Source organism: Scyliorhinus canicula, chromosome 12 (genome assembly GCF_902713615.1).
Source record: "Scyliorhinus canicula chromosome 12, sScyCan1.1, whole genome shotgun sequence".
Taxonomy (NCBI): domain Eukaryota; kingdom Metazoa; phylum Chordata; class Chondrichthyes; order Carcharhiniformes; family Scyliorhinidae; genus Scyliorhinus; species Scyliorhinus canicula.
The window spans coordinates 28,537,143-28,561,903 of record NC_052157.1 but is presented as its reverse complement, the minus strand read 5'-3'; the positions used below and the strand labels follow the sequence as shown (position 1 = coordinate 28,561,903).

The following is a 24,761-nucleotide window of genomic DNA, read 5'->3' as shown; positions in this document are numbered from 1 at the left end:
AATTCCTTGCCAAGTGAAGCAGTTGAGGCTCCTTCATTAAATGTTTTTAAGCTAATGATAGATAGTTTTTTGAAGAAGAAAGGGATTAAGGGCAAGTGATGGTGTTCGGGCCGGAAAGTGGAGCTGAGTCCACAAAAGATGAGCCATGATCTCATTGAATGGCGGAGCAGGCTCAAGGGGCCAGATGGCCTACTCCTGCTCCTAGTTCTTATGTTGAATGGCCAGATCGTTGACATAAAATTTATTCAAATAGCAATTTATGTTGATAAATGTTGACTTCAAATTGTGACCACAATTCTAACAGCAGGCATTGTGATTTGTGAAATGGAAGCACGTGAGATTTGCACAATTTATTTTTAATCATGTGAAAACTTGGTCAATATAATAATAATTTTTTTAAAAAAGTATTTTTATTCAGCAAATTTTGACAATTTTACAATACAAAACCCCGCTACCCCCACCCCCTCAGCAGTCAACAGTAACCAACTCCCAAAAGTGCATGATGAACAAACCCCAACAATTGTCGAACCCCTCAGCGCAAAAGTCACCGTCTCCAGAGTCAAAACCTCCAGCAGGTCCCCCCACCATGCTGAGGCACAGAGTGGAGAAGCTGACTTCCACCCAACAAAACCCGTCTGTGAGCAATCAGCAAAACATTGGCTAAAACATCGGTCCCCGCACCCACCTGCAACTCCGGCGGGCCTGATACCTCAAACATGGCTTCCAGGGGACTGGGCTCCATATTCACATACAAGACGCCCGAGATTGCACTGAACACCGCCCTTCAAAACTTTTCCAGCTTCGGACATGACCAAAACATGTGAACGTAGTTCGCAGGGCCCCTCCCAAATAGCTCACAGACATCCTCCACTCCTTCGAACAGCTTACTCATCCATTGTAAGTTGTGCCCTGTACACTACCGTAAGTGTATCAGCCCCAACTTTGCGCATGAAGTTGAGGCATTCACCCTCCGCAGCACCTCACACCATAATCCCTCTTCCATGCCGACCTCAACTCTTCCTCCCACTTCGCCATAACCCCTCCATAGACATCCCACCATCTTCCAGAATCCTCCCCTAAATCGCTGGGACAACCTCCCCCCCCATTTTCTTTCCATCTGCAAAACCTTGCATCCATGCTCCCCAGCTCGAACTCCTGATCCGTCCTGATCCCCCCCCCCCCCCCCCCCCCCCCCACTTGGACCCCAGCCTAAAATGCTGTCTAAACTACCTCCAAATCTTCAAAGTGGCCACCACCACTGGACTCACCGTATACTTTCCTGGGGCCACCGGGAGCGGCGCCATTGCCAGCAAATCCGACCTGCCTCCATCTTCACCCACAGAGCCCCCCCATTCCCTGCTCCAGCCCCACACCTTCTCTGTATTTGTCACCCAATAAAATACAACAAATTTGGAAGGCCTACCCGCCCCCCCTCTCTGAAAAGACTTGGCAAAAAGACCTTGAAACAAAAACAAGAATCGCGGGAAAACATTCATTTTAACCGCATGCAATGAGAGGGAGCTTGTCCCACATCAGCAAATCCGCCTTCACGCTCCCCACCAAACTAGTGAAATTAAGCTTCTGCAGCTTTGCCCAATCCCAGGCCACCTGCAGCCTCAAATACTTAAAATGAGACGCTGCCAGCCAAAATGACAGCCCCCGCCAGGAAGACCGCAAAATACTGACTCGTCCCAAAATTCAGTTTGTACCCTGAAAACAGACGGAATCTCTGGAGCAAAACTAATGCTCCCCATAGTAATGCTCGGCTCTGAAATATGCAGATCATCTGCATATAGGGACACCCGATGTTCCACCCCCCCGGCCCAAATGATCCCCTTCCACAAACCCAGGCTTCTCAGCGCAATGGCCAAGGGCTCCACAGCCAAAGCAACTCGTACTTTGTTGCAATACAAAATACTCCAAATTCATACTGTTTGTATGCGCGTTCGCTTGCCATCGGCTCCTTATATAGGAGCACCCACGCCACAAACTTCAGTTCAATCCCAAATTTCTCTCATACCATCATCAAATAACTCCACTCCACCTGATCAAACACCTTCTCCACATCCAAAGCCACCACCACGTCTGTCTCCCTTCCCTCTACCGGAGAAAGCACCGCATTGAACAAAGTCCTCACATTCAAGAACAATCATCTTCCCTTTACGAACCTGTCTGGTCCTCCCCGATCACCTTTGGGAGACACCGGTACAAACCTAATGCCAACACTTTGTCAGTATCTTGGCATCTACATTCAGCAGAGATATGGGTCTATACGGCCCCCACTCCACCTGATCCTGGTCCCCTTTTAACAATAGCGAGATGGAAGCCTGCCCCATGTTTGCCACAAGACAACTCTACCCATCGCATCCTCAAACATTCCTACCATCAATGGTGCCAACTGGTCCTCAAATTCTTTTCAATAAAATTCAACCGGAAATCAATCGGGCCCTGTTGGCTTCCCTGCTTGCATCCTCCCAATCGCCACCTTCACCTCCTGCTCTCCCACTGGCTCCTCCAACCCTGCCGTCTCCCAATCTCCGACACTCCAGCCCACCTAAAAACTCCCTCATCTCCCACTCCGCCTCTGGTGGCTCAGACTTATACAGGTCCATATAAATTTCCTCAAACACCTCATTAATCTGATCTGGAGCCACCAACAACTTCCCTGCCTTGTCCCGCACCCAAACAATCTCCCTTAACATGGCCTCCCTCCGAAGCTGATCGGCCAACATATGTCCTGCCTTCTTCCCATACTCGGATAGTTCCCCTCGCCCTTTTTAACTGACGCACAGCTTTTCCTGCGGACAATAGATTGAACCTCACCTGCAACTCCTTCCTCCGTGCCAGGAGACCCGAGTCCGGGTCTCTTGTGTACCTCCCAAATACCTTCTCAGTCATTGGGGTTCCTCCCTCTCCACCTTAGCCTTAAAAAATAGATCACCTCCCCTCTCACCAGCGCCTTCAGAGCCTCCCAGACCACCGACTGCAAAACCTCCCACGTGTAATTACACCCCACATACTCCTCAATCACCTTCCCAATCTGGTTGCAGAAGCTCCAGTCCACTAATAACCCCACATCCTTTCTGTGCCTCGGACTCTGGGTTGCCCCTTTCTCCAAAACCACATTCGTCCTATGCGGAGCGTGATCTGAAATCACAATTACCGAGTACTCTAACCTCTTAACTCCAGCCGACCGTGCCTTTCCCACCACAATCCTTGAATACACCTTGTGCACTGGGATGCAAAAACCCTCCATCCGTCCATTCCTCCCATCTCTCTCATGAACCCAGCTAACAGCTTCGTCCATCGTCTCTCTGCCCCCCGCCGACTGGATCAATGAGTGCAGCTGGGGCCTATCCACCTTCAGTTCCAACACTACGATCCAGTATTCCCCCCCCCCCACCATCAGCTCATGGGTATCCAAATCTGGGATGGCCCCAGCGGCATCTTCACAAATCCCATATCCTCTTAGTTGGGGCCATATATGCTCACCAGCGCCACTAACCTCCTGCCCAACACACACTTCAGTACCATATACCTACCCCCTGAATCAGCCATCACCGTCTCCATCTGAAACCTCACTCTCTTGCCCACCAATATCGCTCTCCGCCCCCCCCCCACCCGCAAAACCACTGAGCCCTACTATCAAAGCCCGAATGAAACACCTGACTCACCAAAACCTTCCTGAGCCTCACCCCCCAATGGATCTCCTGGAGCATCACATCAGCCGTCAAACTCTTCTAAGTGTGTGGAAACTCTTGATCTCTTCACCGGCGCCCCAAACCTCATGTTGCACATCACTATTCTGAGTGGGGGTATCTCAGCACCCCCCCCTCCCCTCCCCCCATCTGCACCCGGATCCCTGCCCCTCTGCCTGGCCCACCCCATCCTTTTGTTATTATCGAACCGCTCCCCTCCACCCTTCCAGAATCCCTCCATCCACTTACTCTTGAAAACACCTCTCCCAGTATCAATCCCCTCCCCTCATCCCCCCGGGTCCATCGAAACCCGTTCGACCAGACTCCAATGACCGTGGCCTCTCCCCCGCCACACTCCCATTCACTGGCCAATCTTCACTTGCTAGTGCGGTGACCCCTGCCAAAGGCTCCCATGCAACTTCTTCTCAGTAACCTGGCCCCACATTCTCCAACAACCCCCCACCTCTCTCCTTGACCTGTTCTCCAGGTCCTCCACCTTAGCTCCGAGCACTTCATTGGCCTATGCCACCCTGCGCAGCTCCTCACCCATAGGGGTGAACTGGTGGCTGTGCTGTGACAGTGCCTCCTCCATCCCCTTCAACGTCTCTCCTTGCTCCCACACCTCGAACGACGTCTTCATCGTTACCACCTTTATCGAGGCAATCGCCTCCTCCACCACTCTTGCATCACAGCCAATATCTCCCTCTGCAGCACCTCCATAAGCTTGGAGAACAGTCTCTCGAACTCCCCTCACATAACCTCGATCAGTTTCCACTGTGAGGGGAGCAGGCCACCCAGCGACCCAGCCCCCGCCAACTGACCCAACTCACTTGATGGCAGACTTCGCCTATCCTTCTTTCCAGTGCTCTTTCTTTTGGGTCTTTGACAACTTTCCACACCAACTCACTCACAAACTACCCCAGAAACTTCCCACACCAACTCACTCACAAACTACCCCAGAAACTTCCCACACCAACTCACTCACAAACTACTCCAGAAACCTGGCATAAAAGTCCAAAAACCAGACACTTTAGCAGGAGCCACCTCATTGCGACCTCCACCTACATGTCACCACCGGACATCCGGTCAATGTAATTCGAAACAAACTCTTAAATTGTTGCGAGCTATTGGTTAGCTGATTCCAATACCTCATCATCTCCACAGAACAACAAAGCTACCCGAGTGCCTTTGAGTAGATAGGACAAGTGGTGAAGACAGATTCAATTGAGTAAGGGAATTGAATTATCTGAAAGAGAAGATTTTTGGGGCTACGAGAAAAAAAGGAGGGGTGGTAGGACCAGATGAGTTGTCCTTGCAAAGAGCAGGCAGCAACACTGTGGTCCAAATTCTAAGCTACCTGCAATCCACTAAATAAAAGAAACTAGCTTCACAATTCATAGCAAGACAGGAGACAAAACTATGCAACCATTTTTATTTGAACAAGACTAAATTTTAAAAGCAATCAAATTGTATTAATTATTAATGTTTATCTGCATACTATTTGAAAGTTTAGGCTATTGTTGGGCAATTAAGTATCAAGCTAACTGATCTCAGATGGCACATCAATAGTCATAGATTTGGCCTCAGGACCATTGTGAAGGAGGTGGAAAAGCAGTCTGGAAAACTGTTCCTAACTGCCGACTATCAACTTCTACTGAAGTGCCCACGTTTGGGCAAGATCAGGCTCGACTTTGATGCCCCAATCCTGGTGTCACACACTGTTCTGACTCTCATGGAAGGTATCAGTACCTCCGAAGTGAAGATTCAACATCTTCAACAGTGGACATGGAAGATAAATATTTGGAATTGGAAAGCAGAAAAAACTGGGGTATACTTACTTGCTAGTTGTTTTTCCACTTGTGGAATTCTTCTTATCACTGCTACTTCTGCTTGAACTAGTTTTCCCACTTCCATCTTTTGTGCTGGACTCTTTTTTAAAAGGATCATTTTTAACCTAAACAGACAAGTTAGAATTTTAAAAAGACAAAAAAAAAATTCAGGAGCAAATGGGCAGATCGATGGTGCCCATTTTAGAATTCATACCCTAATCCTCAGATTTGATGTTAACATTCTCAGAAAACAAACTCATTTTGGATTAGCACGCCAGATTATTACAGTAACTTCATTGCAGTATTAATGTAAGCCTACTTGTGACACTGATAAAGATTATTCTCATTTTGAGCATCAACATGCCTGAAATTAATAAACATTCAATACATTAGAAAAATATTGTGCCTGCATGCATTTCCTACAATTATCTTCAGTATAAATTCTTACCACCACATTTATAATGGAAATCGGTCATGTAATTTTGTAATGGTGCTTGCAAGTACATTGACCCCAAAGTTGAGTCAGTGCACGATCACCATCCCTGCGGAGGATATAATGACTGCAAGACAAGTTTACATGGGCAGTTTCCATTCTAAAATGAAAATATAAATACAAGGCTCAAATGTGTTACTTCAAGTGAATTCTGAATTTCCTGTGCCACTTCCCAGCCTCTAACCATTTCACCAGAAAACTGCATCTGGTCCTGACTGGAGATTGAACTGGGTTATGTAGTATTACAAAACCCGTGGTATATTAGAATCAAGGAAAGTATGTTTAAAGTACATTTCATCTGTGTAGCATTTTAATCCTTCATATTTTATCTCAGATTAATACAAAGAAATGCCTGTACTTTGGTTAAGAACATGGCACAGTGATAATTTAATGTGTAGAACAAGCAATGCTCAATAATTTTCAGCATATTTGCTGAAATTAATGAGTGACTCATTTTCTTGAAATGGTTTCATAATTAAAACAGGAGGTTCAAAAACAGTTAATTTTTTAAATCACCATCAGATTCCATCACAAGCAGATTTCAGCACTGTATTCAACTGAGTCAGAAAAGACAAAAGGGAACAGCACTGACTGTTCATATTGCCGTTTCCCAGACACATGTAATTTTTAAAAAAATCTTCCAATTAAGGGGCAATTTAACATGGTCAATCCATCTACCCTGCACATCTTTGGGCTGTGGGGGCTGAGGCCCACGCAGACACGGGGAGAATGTGCAAAGTCCACATGGACAGTGACCACCGGGCTGGGATCGAACCGGGGTTCTTGGTGCCATGAGGCAGTTTTGCTAACCACTGCACCGTCCCGCAACCAATTCTCCTTGATACTTTCTCCTCTCCCCCAAAACTCACGATGCATTCACATTATTTAATGCAAAACATTTTTACAGCATTACATTCAAGAATTAATATTGGGAAAGGTATATCTTTGTTCCTTGCACCCAAATAGGACCACAACCATTAAAGAATTGGTGCATCTGGATTTCGTTTTTGCTGAGACCACACTTCTGAAGGGTACAAGCTCGAGTAGACAATTCATTTTCTTAACCTGAACCTTGTTCAAGTAAACCTTGAATATGGGCACCAGCAAATCATTCCATTTGGGTTGCATCACAGATGCACGTGATTCAGTCTTCACCACACATTCATTCATGTGCATACTCTAGATCAGTTGATGTGTCTCAGGAGACCAAGGCCAGTTTAGAGTGATGCTTTCATTGTCACAAAATAAAGTTCACTACCAGTAAGGACAGAACCTGAAAACGTCCTGATTTTTACAGCTCAGTATGGCACCAAAACTGAGCACTGAAGGTTATCAACAATACTGTATTGCGCATTTAATTCAGAATAGCTTATTATTTAACATTGTGAATCTTAACAGGAAAAGAAAAAGCAGAGGTAGACAAATCTATTTTTAATAAACTGAATATGAACACCGTTGAACTGTCAGAAGCACATTTAGAACATTCTAGTAGTTCTGTGAATCTAATGGATATTTTAAAAATCCAGACAATTGTCTGCAAGTGTATAGATTAATGAATACGACCTTAAGTTATACCACAAATGGAACTATGATTAATGTATCCTTGCAAAAACAGAATATTGGTGTTTCTTTATATATATTTTAAAACAGCTGATCCTGTCATACATTTATGCAGTTTCAAGGCTTAAAAAAATTAAAAGACACCCTAAAAGATTCTAACCAAATTGTATCAGACTGTTTATAATTGGTTAAAATATACTTCTATATTGACTAAACAAATATCAATTTCCTATTTATTACATCCCAGACCAGATCCCAACAGTGGCTAGGATATGGGACCAAAACCCCAATATTTCAGTTTATTTTAAGATTGTGCAGAAAGAATGATTCACTTTAGGTGTGATTGCGTGAAAAAAATAGGGCTTTGGTATTTCTAAAACAAAACTTTATCAATGCAATATTAATCTTTTAACTTCACACCCGAAGAGAATAGCTTAAATTTTCCCTTAATACGGTACAATTTCCCATTAAAAAACAAGGAAACCTACAGCTCTTAATTTGTCTTAAAATTAGCAGGGCGTAGAGTAATATTGCTTTATAAAATAAATTTGGCTCCGGTTGAAATCCCTTCAAACTATCTTCAAACAGCTGCTTGAACAAGGTTGTTTCAGCCTCTTCCTCGTCTTCGGACAAGACTGCTCTGCTTTAAAATATTACTTTTTAAAAATACTATCCCACCTGGAAAGAATTGTGGACTTAAGAGTCAGGCAGGTCAGAACTCAGCTCCTCCCCCTCTCAAAGCTTTGCCAAACTCACTGCTTCTCGGAGCTCCACCCAGCAATGACCTCATCTCCCCAAGCTCTCCCTCTAGAGGCTGCAAAAGCACATTAACTCCCCAGGAACCCCCCAGTCAATCCAATTTCTTCTGGTCAATTTCACCTGCTATGTACTAGAAGCAAAACAAAATCCTTTTTAAAAACATTACCATTGCAGGTAAACACATCTCGGAGGCGGTTTAACTCTTAACTTTTCCCAACATTTAGAAGCCAATATTCCCCAAATCCTCCATTTGTCTTACAACATTCAATAGCTTTTATTTGATTTACTACGAAGCCCAACTGAAATGTTCATCTTGTCCATCCTCAGTTTGGATATTTATTATACTAATGCTCCCTGATATTGCCAGCCTTTTTGTTCAGTCCTTTTTACAAGGATTTTCTCCCGAGTTCATTCTACTACCCATCAATTCAAATATTTGCAATTAAACCAAACGTTACCAAATATTTATTGCGCTTTTTGCAGTAACAACACTAGAATGGAGTGTGTAACGATTAGGAAGGCAATCGGCTTGATAGTTTGGAGACTTCTGGTCTCTACTGATTTTCACTAGTCATTTTTGTTTTAGCTCAAGTCTGTCAATTTCAAAGCTTATTGGTACTTTACTTAAGAAATCTTTATTCTGCTTTTAAAAATGTGTCATCATCATCTGCACATTTAAATCATTGGCAACATGAACATCAAGAATAGTTACCTTTTCAACAGAAATCTGTTGGCCATGTAGCTCAGTGCGATGAAGGTGGGAAATGCATCGAGACATTTCTGAACTTGAAGACATGGTCACGAATCCATAACAACGGGCACCAGGACTGCGTGCATTGGTTACTACTTTTGCACTGAGAACCTAAGACAAATGCAATTTACAACACGAGTCTTCCTTAATATACTTACAAACATTCTTAATGTTGAATAATTCACAATTCATAGAAAAACAGAAAAAATACACACCTTGCCATATTTACTGAACAGGTTCTTCAGATCAGCTGCTTTGGTATTCGAAGACAAGCCACTAATCCACAGGTTCTTGGTAGAACTGCTAGTGCCGCCACTGCTACTCCCAATGCTGCTATTACCACCCCCTATGATACGGATGAAAAATAAAAGAACTCCCATCAATTATTTTACTAAATTATTTGAATATATTCAGAGTGACAATCTCACAATCTATGTATGAAACCTATGAACTGTAGTTCATCTTCAACCATCATCCCTGTGCTCGATGATCTACATTGGCTACCAATCCATCAATGCTTCAATTTTTAAATTCCCACATTGTTTTCAAATCCCTCCAGTCCCTCACTTCCTCTCATCTCTGTAACCTTCTGCAGCCCTACAAGATCTGATTACATCTCTGGTTCTGGTCTCTTGAGTACAGTCTCTCAAAGTACTGATTTTCTTTGCTTTACCATTGGGCTACTTTGCCTTCAGATGCTGAGGCCCTAACTCTGGAAATTCCGCCCTGATCTTTTTTGAATTACTTTCCAATTTTTGGTTACCTATCCTAATATTTCTCTGGCTGTGTCAAATTGTGTCTCGAGAAGCTTGCCACATGAAATTATTAATGTTAAAGGTGCCGTATAAATGCAAGTTGTAACAAGGTTTTAAAATAACTTCCAACATTCAAAGCAAACAGTCAAATTACATGTACGACATGTTCTGATGGGTGACAAGCTAATCTGGTCTTACCTCTTTCGTCTTTAGTAGAGCTTTTATCTTTCGAATCCTTACTCGAACTATGAACACAAAACAATGTTAGAAAAAAAGCAAACACGAAGAAAGGTACGGTTGATTTGTCAAAGTACCATTGGACATAATTCTAAACACAAAACAATGCAAGTTCCCCATATACCACCAAAACGGAAAGATAACATAGCTAAATTTAAAAATTATAGCTGATTTCGGGCCACAAAAGGTACCAAAGCCAACATGCCTTACGCTGGAATAGAACATTTCCAAAATCGACTCTTGCATTGACTTTCCAAGGTTGAATAAAGATCTGGATTTGTGCCAATTCTACTCAAGTGAGCAAATATTCTCCAGTAATCAGGAGTGGTTGCTTTGATTCCATACATGAGAATTCTCCTTATTTGACTGTGAATTTTTCACACAGGTGTGTTGATCGTTCAGAATCAATCCAACACATGGTTTAAAAAAAAATCTTGTCAATATCCAAGAAAAATTAGCTAATATAAAAAAGCGAATAACTGTGAGCAGAGGGGAAAAAATTACCAAAAATGCAAGCTAACTCAGTCTTGCGTATTTAAAAAAAAAAAAGATGTTAAGTCTCTTAAAAAGGATGGTAACATAATCGGAGACCAAAAAGTGGATGAACCATGTTTACCCACAAATGAAGACCAATCTTATTGTTGGTATTCAGAATCATAAATTGACAAACCTCTTTGCTTGATTGGATGCCCCAGAAGATGAGGGGCCTTTCTTTGAAGCATCCTTCTCTTTATCTCCAGCTTCAGCCTTTCTGGACCCTTCTCTGGTTTCCTTCTTTGCTGACTCTGCTTTTGTCCCCTCCTCTTTTCTTCCTTCCTTATGGTTTTTCTCTTTCTTTCCCTCATTTTTGACTTCTCCCTTCATATCCTCCTGGGACTTGGACTCCTTTTCACCTTTGGTCTTATTCTCACCGTCTGGAATTTTCAAGGTTTTACCTGTTTCCAAGAGATCATCCCCATCGAAGTCCAATGTGATGGCATCTTCTGCTTGGATTGTGACTGAAATATTATCGTCATCCACTTCCTTCAAAGATGCACTGGGTTCAGTTTCATCTTGAACCGTTTGTTCAGCTTCAGCAAGGCCTTGCTCTGAAGGTAGAGATTTAGACACTTCACGAGAATCGTCATCTATATCATCTACATCTGAGGGATTTAACAGGAATAAACATGGCAAAATACAGGTTTAAATGTCAAAACTTTTACCTAGAAGGCGACCTTATCATTGATATTAAAATAAATACAATTTACCTACATTAAGAAGGTTAGAAATCTACAAGGTGCATGTGAATCTGAATTCCTCAGTGACAAAGTTATATGCAATACCTTTAACACAAAGTCTTCTGTGGAAATACAATTATCCTTAGAAGGTGGTATTCTTTGGTGCATGAATTCCAATTGCAGTCTCTACATAATGGGCTGTTTTCATTCGCATTCATCGCTTCAACAAAGTTCAACTGTCCACCAAGGTCCTCTGATTTCAGCATCTCAAATTTGTGGCAAAATCCATCTGATGAAATGGTCCATGCAAGCCATTTTCTCCACTGTATTCATCCATATTGTAAAAAGCATTAACCATCTTCAAAATAACCACACTCCATACCACATCGCAGAATGCATTCATCCATCTTCTTGTCACATATTGTGGAGAATAGGTACCAAACTGCTCAGGATGAAAGTCTTCGGCAAAAATCAACATCCGTTTTCATGTATTGTCCAAGTCACAGAGTGTGATGGTCTTCAACAGTATATTTTTCGCCGCAAAGTTATATCTACATTGTGTTGAGTCCTCCAAAGTTCCAAAACAAAGCAGAACAATGTTCGTAGGTTTTGTCTCCATTTATGTTCATTGTACCAGTTGTGTTTATTATAAAAATCTCTATCCTTCACAGATTCTAACATGCCAGTTCTAGCAGTGCAAATGAAAGAAATGCATATCACAATCAGTAGAAAGAACCATGTAACTTTGCATGTGTGAAATCAGATCAGGATTTAAGAATTAGACGGTAAATTTGATAAAAGTAAAACTCATGTTCTCAAAAAAAAAATGTTCCAGTAGCAACCAAAAAAATTACGCAAAATAATCCAATGTTCTCCAATTTGTCCTAGGGAGTTCCATTTATTTGACATTGTATTATAAATCACAATGAAGGGAGAATGTATGGACTTTTACTTCAATATGGAAAAATCAATCATGTTTAGGACATAAAATGAGGCAGATATAAATAAGAGGATTTGTAACTTAGTGGAAAGATTATGAACACTCAGTTTGTGTTGTGCATATTCATAAATGCACTATAGTAACTGGCAAGTCTACTCATTGCACCTTTTGACAAGTCACAATTGGAATTTTTAAATATCTCTAGTGCATAAACTTTCTCGAAAAGTCTTTAGTTCCATTTTAAGTTACATCTAGTGCCTTGTAATGGCTTTCCAACCTTCATCTGTTTCTAGTAAAATCAAAATATAGTGCAGATTATAAAAGTAAACTGAAGGGAAGATACAAACTTTGCAATGGCTGTGGCAACCTTTACATACCTTTTTCATTCTCATCATCTTCTGCTTCTTGTAATATCTGTTTAAGACATTTTGAAAAAAATGCAACTCTTGAATTGAATAATTTTTAACACTTAAAGACAAATACAAACAGTCAAGACGAACCCCACTTTAAGTGCTCCAATATACTGAATAAATGTTGGATTGGATTTCAAACAAAATACAATTTGGAACTTGGAATTAAGCCCTTCTGATTCTAACAGCAGTAAATCTGGATGCTTAACAAAGTAGAAGAGAAAATTGGTAAATGTAATACAAATCTGGAGCTTCAAAATTAAAATTAAATCTGACAGAGTAGATCCAGAATGCAGCAACTGGTTTGTAAACAAACAGGCCACAGCTAAATTACAGTTCTAAAACCTTACTGAACAACTCAGAAATAAAATAAAGCTGGAAATGAGATTGTTAAAGAGGGCAAAATAGGTCAGATTTGTTAGTGGAGCTTTTGAACCACTAAATCCAGAGTCAAGAATCAAAGGCACCATGTAATTAATACCTTGCCACATAGTTCAATTAGAAGATCCAATGCTTAAAATATGGATCCATTAATATAGACCCTGAATGTCCCAGATATTGACATCCAGTTTGTGTTGAGTCAGCTAAACCCTTACTAGAGCAACAGGGTTCTGAGGATGTGGGGCGGGGGAAGGAAAAACACATTGTTGATTATGTTAAAATTAATCAAGCAATAGACATTCCATGCCCATACAAGTACATCCCGAGAATGAACACTGCTAATCAGGGCAGAGATACTAGCCCGCCAATTAAGAAAATACTTCTGTATGACCAATAATTTAGGAGGTTTATTGCCATGCAAGAAACTATATCTCTATTGCAGGGTTTTAAAACTGTCTTGACTGTTGAAGTTTACCTCGTTTTTCAATATAAATGATACCATCATCCAAAATGACTAAAAATAATTTAATACATTTCTATGAATATTTCAAAACTAAATGAACTTGTTGTAGCAATACTATTTTTTAAACCAACAAATATTACATTAAAGCACACATGCAACATTCAGGTCTAAAAAACTTAACAAGTGTCCACTGCAGACCTGAAATTCCAGAACAAAACTGCAAAACAATGTCAAAACCCAAACACAAAATCCTTTTAAATGCCAGGCTGATTAAAAGCTCATGTTTTCTGTTGTATATTTAAATTGGGGAATGTCAAATTATCTGTGCAATTACATTATTAGAAATATTTTTTTAAAATATTCATGATTAACTATAAGCCCCTCTTCTGTGATTTTAAAGAGACTATTCAATCGACAAGAATATGTATGAAGTTAGCTGATCTCCACAGGGAAATAAAAGTGAAAGGATCTGCCACGGTTCCGATTCTTGATCACCATCCAATGAACTTTTGTGGGAGACTGCTCGGGCAGAATCTACATGTAGAACGTTGTTCAACCCATAGTAAATCGTCAAACCCTAAATCCCATCTGTCATCACACTTGCTTATTACCAAACTCTGGCTGTATCTCACTATCGCTAAAACCGCTATCCACTCTTTTGTACTCTGAGCAACCTGATTGTCCTGCTGAGCTCAATCCAAATGTAAAACAACCACATCCTGTCCTGCATAAGTAATGTTTTTATCTCTTCAGGCTCTGAACACACTGGATTGAAACCATGAGTAATTGCTTCCAAATGTTTCTTTTTATTCATTCATGGAATGTCAATTCCCAATAGCCCTTCAACTGAGTGGCTTGCTCACATGTAGGCCAGACCAGTTAAGGATGGCAGATTTCCTTCCCTAAAGGGCACGAGTGAACCAAATGGCATTCAACGTTTTCATGATCATCATTAGACTTGCAATTCCAGATTTGTATGAAATTTAAATTTCATTATCTTCCATGATCAGATTTGAGCCTGGGTCCCCTGGGTCTCTGCATTGCCCAGTGACAATAACACTATGTCACCATCTCCCATCTCAACCCGTTATCCGTAAGACCATAAGATATAGGAGCAGAATTAGGCCATTCAGCCCATCAAGTCTGCTCCACCATCAATCATGGGTATGTTCCTCATCCCCATTCTCCTGTCTTCACCAATAACCCCTGACCCTCTTATTACTCAAGAACCTATCTCTGTCCTAAAGACGCTCAAGTGATTTGGCCTCCACTTTTGCCCTACTTCTGTAATGCTTAGTTGCAAGCCCCAACCCACACCATCCAGTTTTCTGCCATTGGCAAGCTACACATGTCCCTTGCCTACCTTCAGTAGTTGAACCCTTTTGGGCGAGATATAAAAGAGTGATTAATACCCAGGAATTGTGCTCCCAATAAGAAGTCAATGCTGTCAGGAATAAGAAAGGAGAAAATTGGTGAAATGGAAATAAAATCCGAAGCTAATAGAAGCATTTACCTCTTCGGGCAAAAGGACATCGACTTCTTCAAGAACTAGCTCTTCATTTTCTTCATCGGCCTGAATAAATGTGAACAACAATTCAAACCATGTTCAATCTGCTTGATGCATTAGATTTTCAAATTATGGCAAGATGTGTTCAAATCTTCAAACCAATTGCAGTCCACTCATACAACCTTAGCAGCAGCGGGCACCCATTATTTGAATAACAGTATGATACTAGAGGTTAAAGCAATCTCCATTTGGAATTCTCTGCCTGAAAACAGGTCCTTTGCGATTATTTGCCAAAGCAGTTAAAAAATCGTAGCTATTTGCCTTAAGTGAAGGGTGAGGAGGCAGGCCCCGAGTCCACCTCAATATGGCCCATTTAAACCATAACTCTTAAGGAGAACATTCTAAAAACCCTCCCCAAGTTACTTCATATTGTGACGATGCCGGCGTTGGATTGGGGTGAGCACAGTAAGAAGTCTTACAACACCAGGTTAAAGTCCAACAGGTTTGTTTCGAATCACTAGCTTTCGGAGCACTGCTCCTTCCTGGGGTGAATGAAGAGGCGAGTTCCAGAAACACACACACACATATATATATATAGACAAATTCAAAAATGCAATACGATACTTTGAATGAGAGTCTTTGCAGGTAATTAAGTCTACAGGTCCAGACGGAGCAACTGGAGAGAGGGGTAATCACAGGTTAAAGAGGTGTGAATTGTCTCCGTTGTTGTTGGGAAGTAGCTTGAATCTCAAAATGTCCCTTTTGATTTCCCAAAATGGGCAGCATTACAATAGAAATAATTTTAGTTAACTCTTGATGCAGAAACTGAAGAGGTTATGAAATCCACCTAGTCAGAGGGTGTGCATATTATTGCCATATTTAAAAATTCTACCACTGTTCAAAATTAATACTGCATAGCTGATATCTGACAAGTCCAAAAGGTAACATGCAACAGTGGTCTTTTAATATATTTATGTGCATTTATTGTGCAATGTCTGATGAAACGGAGTTCCTTGAACATGTACTGCCATTTTGTTAAATCATGGCTAACCTGTACTAGTTACCAATTATCTGTCTTCAGTAACCCTAATTTTTTTCACCTAACAAAAATTCAGTGATCTTTGTCTAATACATTCCAATTAACCCAGAAACTTGTATTTTAGGGAAGAGAATTCCCGATTCCTACTACCAGAGTGCTTCAGGATTTCCCCTATTAAATAAAAACTGATTTTCCTTACCCTGGATTCCCAAGTTGAAAAAGCTTCACTAACTATTCTATTAAATCCCTTTGGAATTCCAAACATCTTGATTAGATGCCCCATAATCCTCTATTGTCAAGGAAATACAAACTAAATTTTTACGAGTCTTCATAATTTAACCATTTAAGCCTTTGTATGTATAACTCCAGTGAATCTGCATTTTATCACCTATATTTTATCCTCTATACCACCATGATCACTTGTGTCCTGATATTCACTCTGAATTGCATCTATATCAGATTCCATCAGTTATAAAAGAGATTTAATTTTGGTTCTCCATATCATGCAAAATTTTAAGTTGACCGATCCGGAATTCTGGACAATGTTACAGCTTTTTGAGGGGCAGCACTTGGGATGGGGTCTGAACAAGGTTCTGTACAACTGAGCCATCACTTCTATTCCTCCACCTTTTGAGAAAAAGAACCATCCATGAGATTACTTTTCATTCCTGTGCACTAATCTCTGTACATGGACATCTAAATCCCTTTGCTTTGTCACAGCTACTGGTTTCTCACCATTCAGAAAATATTCCAACAATTAAACGCGAAGCAGACTTCACTTAGTCTGTTTATGTATGTTTGTAACTTCCTGCCACATAATTTAGTATACAGTAGTCCCCCTTTATAACGCGGGTGTTGGGGTCCAAGACCCCAACCCGCGTTGTATCCGAGCCGCGGATATCCATGATGGGGGTTTTAAATTTATTTAAAAATCTATGCTAGCGCTTCCCATTGTGAATCTACGGGGGGGGCGGGGGGAGAGGTCAGACCCCCGTAGACTCACAATGGGAAGCGCTAGCATAGATTTTTAAATAAATTTAAAACCCCCATCGTGGATCCAATTAAAATTTCAGCGGCCGGCTCACTTTGATCCGGAGAAGGAAGCTGCTCTGACTGAAATCAGCCGGCCGCTGAAATTGACACTGCCCGCTGCTCTCTCCCTCCAATCCAACTTTTAAGTTTTAATGTTTCTGATTGGAGGGAGAGAGCAGCCGGCAGTGTCAATTTCTTTTTTTTCGCCTCCGGCTCGCCCCCTCTCCCCCCACATCCTCCAACTAGACCCCTCTCCCCCAACACCCTCCGACTCGCCCCCTCTCCCCCCACACCCTCCGGCTCGCCCCCTCTCCCACCCCAACACCCTCCGGCTCGCCCCCTCTCCCCCCACACCCTCCGGTTCACCCCCTCTCCCCCCACATCCTCCAACTAGACCCCTCTCCCCCCCACACCCTCCGGTTCGCCCCCTCTACCACCCCAACACCCTCCGGCTCGCCCCCTCTCCCCCCACACCCTCCGGTTCGCCCCCTCTCCCCCCACATCCACCAACTAGACCCCTCTCCCCCCCACCCCCTCCGGCTCGCCCCCTCTCCCCCAACACCCCCTGGGCTCTGTCTCCTCCTCTCCCCCAACACCCACTGGGCTCTGTCTCCTCCTCTCCCCTCCCCCCCCCCACCCCACCCACCTCACACCCTCCGGTTCGCCCCCTCTCCCCCCACATTCTCCAACTAGCCCCCCCTCCCCCCACACCCTCCTGCTCGCCCCCTTTCCCCCCCCCCCCACACCCTCCGGCTCGCCCCCTCTCCCCCACACCCTCCTGCTCTCCCCCTCTCCCCCACACCCTCCTGCTCTCCCCCACCGCGTCCAGCTCGCCCCCTCCCCCCCCACACCCTCCGGCTCGCCCCCTCCCCACACCCTCCGGCTCGCCCCCTCCGGCTCGCCCGCGCCCCCCCTCTCCTCCCCCGTCCCCCAGCACCCGCAGGGCCCTCCTCTGTCCCCCAGCACCCGCAGGGCCCTCCTCTCTCCCCCAACACCCGCAGGGCCCTCCTCTCTCCCCCAACACCCGCAGGGCCCTCCTCTCTCCCCCAACACCCGCAGGGGGCTCTCCCCCAACACCCGCAGGGGGCTCTCCCCCAACACCCGCAGGGGGCTCTCCCCCAACACCCGCAGGGGGCTCTCCCCCCCCGCCCCCCTCCCCTCCCCCCCACACCCGCCCCCCCTCCTCTCCCCCCCCACACCCGCCCCCCCTCTTCTCCCCCCCACACCCCGCCCCCCTCTTCTCCCCCCCCACACCCGCCCCCCCTCCTCTCCCCCCCACACCCGCCCCCCCTCCTCTCCCCCCCAACACCCGCCCCCCCTCTTCTCCCCCCAACACCCGCCCCCCCTCTTCTCCCCCCCCAACACCCGCCCCCCCCCTCTTCTCCCCCCCCAACACCCGCCCCCCCTCTTCTCCCCCCCCAACACCCGCCCCCCTCCTCTCCCCCCCCAACACCCGCCCCCCCTCTTCTCCCCCCCAACACCCGCCCCCCTCTTCTCCCCCCCCAACACCCCCCCCCCTCTTCTCCACCCCAACATCCGCCCCCCCTCTTCTCCACCCCAACACCCGCCCCCCCTCTTCTCCCCCCCAACACCCGCCCCCCCTCTTCTCCCCCCCCCAACACCCGCCCCCCCTCTTCTCCCCCCCCCAACACCCGCCCCCCTCTTCTCCCCCCCCCAACATCCCGCCCCCCCTCTTCTCCCCCCCCAACATCCGCCCCCCCTCTTCTCCCCCCCCAACATCCGCCCCCCCTCTTCTCCACCCCAACACCCGCCCCCCCTCTTCTCCCCCCCCAACACCCGCCCCCCTCTTCTCCCCCCCAACACCCGCCCCCCCTCTTCTCCACCCCAACACCCGCCCCCCCTCTTCTCCCCCCCCAACACCCGCCCCCCTCTTCTCCCCCCAACACCCGCCCCCCCTCTTCTCCCCCCCACCACCCGCCCCCCCTCTTCTCCCCCCCAACATCCGCCCCCCCTCTTCTCCACCCCAACACCCGCCCCCCCTCTTCTCCCCCCCCAACACCCGCCCCCCCTCTTCTCCCCCCAACACCCGCCCCCCCTCTTCTCCCCCCCAACACCCGCCCCCCCTCTTCTCCCCCCCAACACCCGCCCCCCCTCTTCTCCCCCCCCAACACCCGCCCCCCCTCTTCTCCCCCCCCCAACACCCGCCCCCCCTCTTCTCCCCCCCCCAACACCCGCCCCCCCTCTTCTCCTCCCCCAACACCCGCCCCCCCTCTTCTCCTCCCCCAACCCCCGCCCCCCCCCTTCCCCCCCCCCAACACCCGCCCCCCCTCTTCTCCCCCCCCCAACACCCGCCCCCCCCTCTTCTCCCCCCCCCCAACACCCGCCCCCCCTCTTCTCCCCCCCCCAACACCCGCCCCCCCTCTTCTCCCCCCCCAACACCCGCCCCCCCTCTTCTCCTCCCCCCCCAACACCCGCCCCCCCTCTTCTCCCCCCCCAACACCCGCCCCTCCTCCCCCCCAACACCCGCCCCCTCCCTCCTCCCCCCCAACACCCCGCCCCCCCTCTTCTCCCCCCCAACACCCGCCCCCCCTCTTCTCCCCCCCAACACCCGCCCCCCCTCTCTCCCCCCAACACCCGCCCCCCCTCTTCTCCCCCCCCCAACACCCGCCCCCCCTCTTCTCCCCCCCCAACATCCGCCCCCCCTCTTCTCCCCCCCAACATCCGCCCCCCTCTTCTCCACCCCAACACCCGCCCCCCCTCTTCTCCCCCCCCCAACACCCGCCCCCCCTCTTCTCCCCCCCAACACCCCCCCCCCTCTTCTCCCCCCCCAACACCCGCCCCCCCCTCTTCTCCCCCCCCAACACCCGCCCCCCCCTCTTCTCCCCCCCCAACACCCGCCCCCCCTCTTCTCCCCCCCCAACACCCGCCCCCCCTCCCAACACCCGCCCCCCCTCTTCTCCCCCCCCAACACCCGCCCCCCCTCTTCTCCCCCCCCCAACACCCGCCCCCCCTCTTCTCCCCCCCCAACACCCGCCCCCCCTCTTCTCCCCCCCCCAACACCCGCCCCCCCTCTTCTCCCCCCCAACACCCGCCCCCCCTCTTCTCCCCCCCCAACACCCGCCCCCCCTCTTCTCCCCCCCCAACACCCGCCCCCCCTCTTCTCCCCCCCCAACACCCGCCCCCCCTCTTCTCCCCCCCCAACACCCGCCCCCCCTCTTCTCCCCCCCCAACACCCGCCCCCCCTCTTCTCCCCCCCAACACCCGCCCCCCTCTTCTCCCCCCCAACACTCGCCCCCCCTCTTCTCCCCCCCAACACCCGCCCCCCCTCTTCTCCCCCCCCAACACCCGCCCCCTCTTCTCCCCCCCAACACTCGCCCCCCCTCTTCTCCCCCCCAACACTCGCCCCCCCCTCTTCTCCCCCCCCAACACCCGCCCCCCCTCTTCTCCCCCCCCAACACCCGCCCCCCCTCTTCTCCCCCCCCACTTCTCCCCCCCAACACCCGACCCCCCTCTTCTCTCCCCCCAACACCCCGCCCCCCCTTTTCTCCCCCCACACCCGCCCCCCCTCTTCTCCCCCCAACACCCCCCCCCCTCTTCTCCCCCCCCCAACACCCGCCCCCCCCTCTTCTCCCCCCCCCAACACCCGCCCCCCCTCTTCCCCCCCCCAACACCCGCCCCCCCCTCTTCTCCCCCCCCCAACACCCGCCCCCCTCTTCTCCCCCCCCCAACACCCGCCCCCCCTCTTCTCCCCCCCCCAACACCCGCCCCCCCTCTTCTCCCCCCCCAACACCCGCCCCCCCTCTTCTCCCCCCCCAACACCCGCCCCCCCTCTTCTCCCCCCCCCAACACCCGCCCCCCTCTTCTCCCCCCCCAACACCCGCCCCCCCTCTTCTCCCCCCCCCAACACCCCGCCCCCCCCTCTTCTCCCCCCCAACACCCGCCCCCCTCCTCTCCCCCCCAACACCCGCCCCCCCTCTTCTCCCCCCCCTCTTCTCCCCCCCCTCTTCTCCCCCCCCAACAACCCCCCCCCCTCTTCTCCCCCCCCAACACCCCCCCCCTCTTCTCTCCCCCCTCTTCTCCCCCCCAACAACCCGCCCCCCCTCTTCTCTCCCCCCCCCCTTCTCCCCCCCAACACCCCCCCCCCTCTCCCCCCCCCCCAACACCCGCCCCCCTCTTCTCCCCCCCCAACACCCGCCCCCCCTCTTCTCCCCCCCCAACACCCGCCCCCCTCTTCTCTCCCCCCCCAACACCCGCCCCCCTCTTCTCCCCCCCCAACACCCGCCCCCCTCTTCTCCCCCCCACTTCTCCCCCCAACACCCGACCCCCCTCTTCTCTCCCCCCAACACCCGCCCCCCCTCTTCTCCCCCCCAACACCCCGCCCCCCCTCTTCTCCCCCCCCCAACACCCGCCCCCCCTCTTCTCCCCCCCCCAACACCCGCCCCCCCTCTTCTCCCCCAACACCCGCCCCCCCCTCTTCTCCCCCCCAACACCCGCCCCCCTCTTCTCCCCCCCCAACACCCGCCCCCCTCTTCTCCCCCCCCAACACCCGCCCCCCTCTTCTCCCCCCCCCAACACCCGCCCCCCCTCTTCTTCCCCCCCCCCCCCCAACACCCGCCCCCCCCCCTCTTCTCCCTCCCCCCCAACACCCGCCCCCCCTCGGCAGTGTCAATTTCAGCGGCCGGCTCACTTTGATCCGGAGAGGGAAGCTGCTCTCACTGAAATAATCAGCTGGCTGCTGAAATTGACACTGCCGGCTGCTCTCTCCCTCCAATCAGAAACATTAATACTTAAAAGTTGGATTGGAGGGAGAGAGCAGCGGGCAGTGTCAATTTCAGCGGCCGGCTGATTTCAGTGAGAGCAGCTTCCTTCTCCGGATCAAAGTGAGTCGGCCGCTGAAATTGACACAACTGACAGTTGGGGTCCATAATCCCCCCCGCGGTATATCGCGAACCGCGGTATTGCGGAGCGCGGTATAACGGGGGACTACTGTACCTCCTAATTTAGTATAATCTCAATAATAATTACATTCCTAATTCAGTTTTTTAAAATTTATTTTAATTTGACTAGGCCAAAATTTATTGCCCATCTCAAAATGTCCTCAGCAAGTCCCTTCATCCAGGGATGAAGGAATGACAATATATTTCCACGCCAGGATGGCCTGCGGCTTGTAGAGGAACTGGAGGGAACGGTGTTAGCTCGAGTTTGCTGTTCTCGCTTTTCTAGACTGAGTTGCTGCAGTGCATCGCTGAGAAATTGCTAAAGTTTCTATTTATTATTAGTCTTTTGCAACCATGTGCTCTCGGCTCTCGCCTAGTCCATACTCAAGATTTAATTCTGTCCCTCAAATTAATTTGAAGCTTCAAGTGAAGTCAGAGAGGTATTCAGCTGACATCATTTCCAAGCTGTCAGCAACCACCTGCACTGCCAAATGGGGTACAATCACAAACCATTCCATATACTTGTAATTCTAGTGACATGAGGCTGGAGGTTATTCAAAAATAAAATAATCAATTATTTGTTATGGCAGTCACTTAAGGTATTAACTTGCATCATGTATCCGGGCTTCTTTACTCTAATCTAATTACAATATATCCATGGATCAGACACAGTCCAAATTTAACAAAAACATTAACATTTCCAGACAGCCCAGTTTATCAAAGACCCAATGAAATAGAATGATATTTCAAATTTGGAATGAGATAAAGGAACACTTTGCATTTTCAATGTTGTGAGAAAGAAACCCATTCATTCACATGCATTTACCTGAACATGAAGAATGATTTTAGCGATTAGTATATACTCATGGGAGGTCCAAGACACAAACTAATCCTACAACATATGGCTAGACGTTTCACAATATTATAGCAAAAATCCAGATCTATTCAAAAATTGTTGCATGATAACCAATTCTGAAATACTTCTGGTTATTTTCCAAATTAGTTAGTTATGTACCTGGTCTTCTGGCTCCCCGTCATCCAGAGTTTTAGCATCAGGCTCATCTGCACTTGCAGGCAACTCTGCGCTGACTGAATCATTATTTTTATCCATTTCTGCAGGCAACTCTCCACTGACTGAATCATCATTTTTATCCATTTCCTCAGTTTCGCTGATTTTTTGTTCCTCTATACCATCTTGATCACTTGTGTCCTGAGAATCACTCTGGATTGCATCTATATCAGCTTCCATCTGTTATAAAAGAGATGGAAAATGAAAAATGAAAATCGCTTATTGTCACAAGTAGGCTTCAAATGAAGTTACTGTGAAAAGCCCCTAGTCGCCACATTCCGGCGCCTGTTTGGGGAGGCTGGTATGGGAATTGAAAAGTGCTGCTTGCCTGCCTTGGTCTGCTTTCAAAGCCAGCGATTTAGCCCTGTGCTGAATACTTCTCAATATCATACAAAATTTTAAGTTGCCCGATCCGGAAAACTGGACAATAAATAAATAGCTGTGGGAGAAAAGAGCATTTTGAAATGTGAATGCGAAGGAGGATCATAGAATCCCTACAGTTTAGGAGGCCCTCAGAAAGAGCACCATACCTCAGCCAAATTCCCCACCGTACCCCTGTAACCCCACCCCGGGGCAATTTAGGATAGCCAATACACCTAACCTGCACATCTTTGGACTGTGGGAGGAAACTCCCACAGATACAGGAAGAATGTGCAAATTCCACACAGTCACCGGAGGTTGGAATCAAACCCGGGTCTCTGGCACTGAGAGGCAGCATTGCTAACCACTGTGCCACCGTGCTGTCGAGGATGGCACAGAAAAGATCAGTGTAGCAGTAGATTTCCTGGTAGGAGCAGGTGCAGTATGAATACTTGGTTCAAAATGAGCACATAACACACAAAAATCTTTCACATGCCTGCAGAGCTTCAGTCTCTCGTTTTTAATAGGACCCTCAAGCCCACTCTGCCATTCAATGAGATCATGACAGATTCACCTGACAAAAATCCACTGATCTCCACCTTGAGAACTCCATGTGCCCGAACATTCACAGCTTTTGTGTGTGTGTTGAACCGAAGTCCCTGGCAATGTGAAGCAACAGTGCTAACCACTGTCCTAATGTGTCGCCCTTTCATTATGATCATGGCGGATCATCCAATCAATAGTCTGTTTCCGCATATCCACAAATCCTTTGATCACTTTAGCCCCCAAAGCTACATCTAACTCCTTCTTGAAAATATATTGTTTTGGCCTCAACTCTTTTCTGTGGTAGAGGTGTCCACAGGCTTGCCACCACCCATCCCAGGAATCAGTCTGGTAAACCTTTGCTGCACTCCCTCCATAGCAAGAACATATTTCTTCAGATAAGGAGACCAAAACTGCAAAATCTAATCCAGGTATGGTCTCACCAAGGCAGTGTATAAGTGCAGAAAGATAACCCTGCTCATGTACTCGAATCATCTCGCTATGAAGGCCAAAGTATAATTTGCCTCCTTTACCGCCTGCTGCACATGCATGCTTACTTTAAGTAACTAGTGTACAAAGACACTCAAGATCTCATTTCACATTCCCCTCTCTCAATCGATAGCAATTCAGGTAAAAATTGGCCGTGCTGTTTTTGCTATCAAAGTGGATAATCTCACACTAGCCCAATCCCAAACGCTTTAATTTTGCACACTAATCTCTTTTGTGAAACTTTGTTGAAAGCCTTCTGCAAGTCCAAATAAACCACAGCCACTGGCTTCCCCCTCGTCAATTCTACTAATTACTAATTACATCCTCGAAG

The 24,761-nt window shown here is 47.5% G+C and overlaps 1 protein-coding gene across 3 annotated transcripts in view; it reads right to left on the bottom strand.

Annotated features, from left to right (window-relative positions):
- Positions 1-24,761, bottom strand: part of sltm (SAFB-like, transcription modulator) — a 69,451-nt gene that overhangs the window by 29,948 nt on the left and 14,742 nt on the right. The window contains exons 4-11 of one of the 3 annotated variants that reach the window (XM_038813232.1): positions 22,985-23,218; positions 15,007-15,066; positions 12,617-12,653; positions 10,753-11,224; positions 10,044-10,090; positions 9,306-9,436; positions 9,052-9,201; positions 5,537-5,652 (exon numbers count right to left, since the gene is read on the bottom strand). In XM_038813232.1, coding sequence (XP_038669160.1) covers positions 5,537-5,652; positions 9,052-9,201; positions 9,306-9,436; positions 10,044-10,090; positions 10,753-11,224; positions 12,617-12,653; positions 15,007-15,066; positions 22,985-23,218 — 1,247 coding nt within the window. The remainder of the gene's footprint in view (positions 1-5,536; positions 5,653-9,051; positions 9,202-9,305; positions 9,437-10,043; positions 10,091-10,752; positions 11,225-12,616; positions 12,654-15,006; positions 15,067-22,984; positions 23,219-24,761) is intronic. The other 2 variants (XM_038813233.1, XM_038813234.1) reach the window with 2 other exon arrangements.